At 31.5% G+C, this 3,298-nt stretch overlaps 1 protein-coding gene across 1 annotated transcript in view; it reads right to left on the reverse strand.

The window, feature by feature from the left end:
* The window catches only part of LOC109584355 (serine/threonine-protein phosphatase 6 regulatory ankyrin repeat subunit C-like), an 8,315-nt gene extending 6,420 nt beyond the window's left edge, over positions 1–1,895 (reverse strand). Inside the window, exons 1-5 of the mRNA XM_020000072.1 lie at positions 1,866–1,895; positions 1,354–1,455; positions 1,210–1,308; positions 963–1,064; positions 812–910 (exon numbers count right to left, since the gene is read on the reverse strand). Of these exons, the coding sequence (XP_019855631.1) occupies positions 812–910; positions 963–1,064; positions 1,210–1,308; positions 1,354–1,407 (354 nt within the window). The 5' untranslated portion in view covers positions 1,408–1,455; positions 1,866–1,895. The remainder of the gene's footprint in view (positions 1–811; positions 911–962; positions 1,065–1,209; positions 1,309–1,353; positions 1,456–1,865) is intronic.
* Positions 1,896–3,298: the final 1,403 nt, after the last annotated feature.

Below are 3,298 nucleotides of genomic sequence, written 5' to 3' on the forward strand. Positions count from 1 at the left end.
TTCCCATTTTTAATGTTTTTTATTTACTTGTTTCCATTCTTTTTTCTTAATGTAGTAATTTACATTCAGTTATGATTGTGTGGTTAGGTTAATTATTATTCATGCTGATCACGTGCGAATAAATTAAAATGGAGTCAAACCACAAACACATGCGGTGTCTGCACTCTGCAGCTGGATTTTGTCTTCCATTTTGTTCTCTCCTTGCTTCTTTTAGAAACTACCTTTGTGGTCCTTGACCCAAGCCCTGAGGAGTGATGTAAAAGCCAACTCGAGCGGTTCTCTGGTTTAAAAGATTATTCTCCCAATAGAAGAAGATGAAAGAAGGAAAAGTCTGAAGAATTTTTCAGAAATTTGAATTTGGGCCTGTTCTCTAGAAATGCTCCCGCTACATTACAGTCCACTTTAAAGGTACCAGGAGAATCGCTCAGTGAAGGAGAGCTCATCTAAACCATTTATAAGGCTGTACAACGTAGGATAAAAGAGTTATAAGCATTTTAAAAGTATAAAAACGGCAGCCATCTTGAAAAATTCACCTGAATCCTACATATAGGCTATCACCTATATAATATTATAGTATCAAATTTAGCTTGTTGATTTAATGACTTCATAACTTAATGACATTTTGAGGATTATGATGTCTCAAATACTATATATACATGCACGTGAACATTAGTGAATAATCAATGTAAGCAGTTCATGTATATGTACATGTTATAACAGTAAGGGATATATGACATAATCACATTAATAATCAATAAGCCTGCATGAGCTAATGGTGGATACAATATTTTCCTTGGGCTATATTGCATACCTCAGACACGACATCAGTTCTAGCTCCATTAGTTAATAGAATATCAACAGCTTCAATACTACCACTCTTAACAGCATCAAACAATGGAGTTCTTTTGCTCTATGATAATACAACATAAAGCATAAAGTGACTGATAATTTGAAAACATTACGTTAGCTTTAACATTCACATCATATTCTCCTCTCTTGATCCAAAACTCAAGCACTTCAACTTTACCAGATTTACCAGCACAATGTAGTAGAGTTATACCAAACTATAAAAATAATAACAAAATAACAATAATTTAAACAAAAGGTGAGTCTGCATATTGTCATTACCATATCTTCCAGTGCTACATGTACATGTACATCAGTGCTACCGTATCAGGTTGTTACAGTACATACATAGGTTTCACTTACTTTATCCACAACATCAGTTCTAGCTCCATTAGTTAATAGAATATCAACAGCTTCAATACTACCACTCTTAACAACATTAAACAATGGAGTTCTGTTCCACTATAATAAAACATAAAGTGACTACCAATTTTAAATATTAATTACTTTATCTTTCACATTCACATCATATTCTCCTCTCTTAATCCAAAACTCAAGCATTTCAACTTTACCAGATTCACCTGCACAATGTAGTAGAGTTTCACCATCCTATAAATAATAACAATAATAATAAATAAACAACAAACAAAATTGCCAGCCTGCTATTGGATTAAGTAATTACATACATTGTAGGCAGTCTGCTTTGCTAAATGTGTACAGTTATTTACAGTATTAGGCAGTATTAACTGATCACTGCACATGTGCAAACATAAATATTAAATAGTAATATTTGTACTCAGTCACAAATTTAGTTACCCATGAAACATTATGACTACACATGCAGGCAATATGTTAGCCTGTGTGTTAGTGTTTGCAGTAATTTTTCAAATTTGCTAAATTTAATTTTTATGAATAGACACTGCCAGCGTGCAGCATAAATTGAATCTTAGTCTCCAAAAGTTACAGCTTTCAAAATTTTATGTTGTATAATCATGATCAAGTTTCAACATAAAACTTACTTCAGACACAACATCAGTTCTAGCTCCATTAGTTAATAGAATATCAACAGCTTCAATGCTACCACTCTTAACAGCATTAAACAATGGAGTACAGTTGTCCTATAAATACAAAATTAAATGATACAAATAGAATTAAATAATAATTATTATTGAATAACTTTACCATATCCACAGCATTCACATCAGCTTTTCCTTTAGTTATTAATAATTTGATAATATTATCATTACCAGTTTCACTGGCATGGTGCAAAGGAGTACCATCATACTATATTGATACAATTATTTTATGATCATAATTAATAAAAAATAGATATTTAAAAGTTGCTTACTAAAGCAAGTGCTAATAATGTGTGTGTAAGTAATTTATGGATACAATTATACATGTAGACCATACGGTTGGTGGGGTATTGATTTTTGTCTGTTTCACAGTTCATTTATACCCACATAATTTTAACCCCTACTGCATAAAAAACTAAATAATGGGCCATGCAAAGCTCTAAATATACTATTTTCAAGCCAGTGGAGAAGCCAGAATTTTAGTTTATTATTTTATTATTCAATATAAGCCATGTATCAGTGCTGTAGAAGTGAAAAAAGAAGTTTACTAGAGCCAGGAATATTTGTACCTAAGAATATTAGCTTCTAAGGAAATTTTGGAGAAATATTGGACATTTGAAAATTACCATACCAAAATTATGGTACATTAAAATTATTAATGTATAGTTTTAATGCCAATAATCCTTTTAAAAAGCTAACTTGTTCATTCTTTTAAAGAAATAGTACAACCTCATATGGTGCACTGGCTGTTACATAACTACATGCATGTATACTGGCAACTTACAGTATTAAAACCAATATTAGAATCAGCTCCTTTTTCAAGTAGAACTGCAACAATTCCAATATTATTCTTCTTTACAGCTACAATAAGGGTAGGATTACTACCAGATTTATACTATTGTAACAAATTAAAAAATACAGTATAATACAGCTACAAACCTCAGTAGCATTGGGATTAGCTCCTTTCTCCAGTAACAATTTAACAATATCAGTATTACCTTTTTCAATGGCTATAATAAGAGCAGGATCATCACCAGATGTATACTATTATAACAAATTAGAATACTACAGTATACATGTACAGTAGCTACAAACCTCAGTAGCATTGGGATTAGCTCCTTTCTCCAGTAACAATTTAACAATATCAGTATTACCTTTTTCAATGGCTATAATAAGAGCAGGATCATCACCAGATGTATACTATTATAACAAATTAGAATACTACAGTATACATGTACAGTAGCTACAAACCTTAGTAGCATTAGGATCAGCTCCAGCTTTAAGTAGACCAATAACCTCCTCAGGTTTAGCATGAGACTCTATAGACTTTATCAAATCTCTTCCCTACATATGTAATTATATGTAAAGCTAATATG

This window comes from Amphimedon queenslandica, unplaced genomic scaffold, assembly GCF_000090795.2.
Source record: "Amphimedon queenslandica unplaced genomic scaffold, v1.1 AMPQUscaffold_13216, whole genome shotgun sequence".
Classification (NCBI taxonomy): Eukaryota; Metazoa; Porifera; class Demospongiae; order Haplosclerida; family Niphatidae; genus Amphimedon; species Amphimedon queenslandica.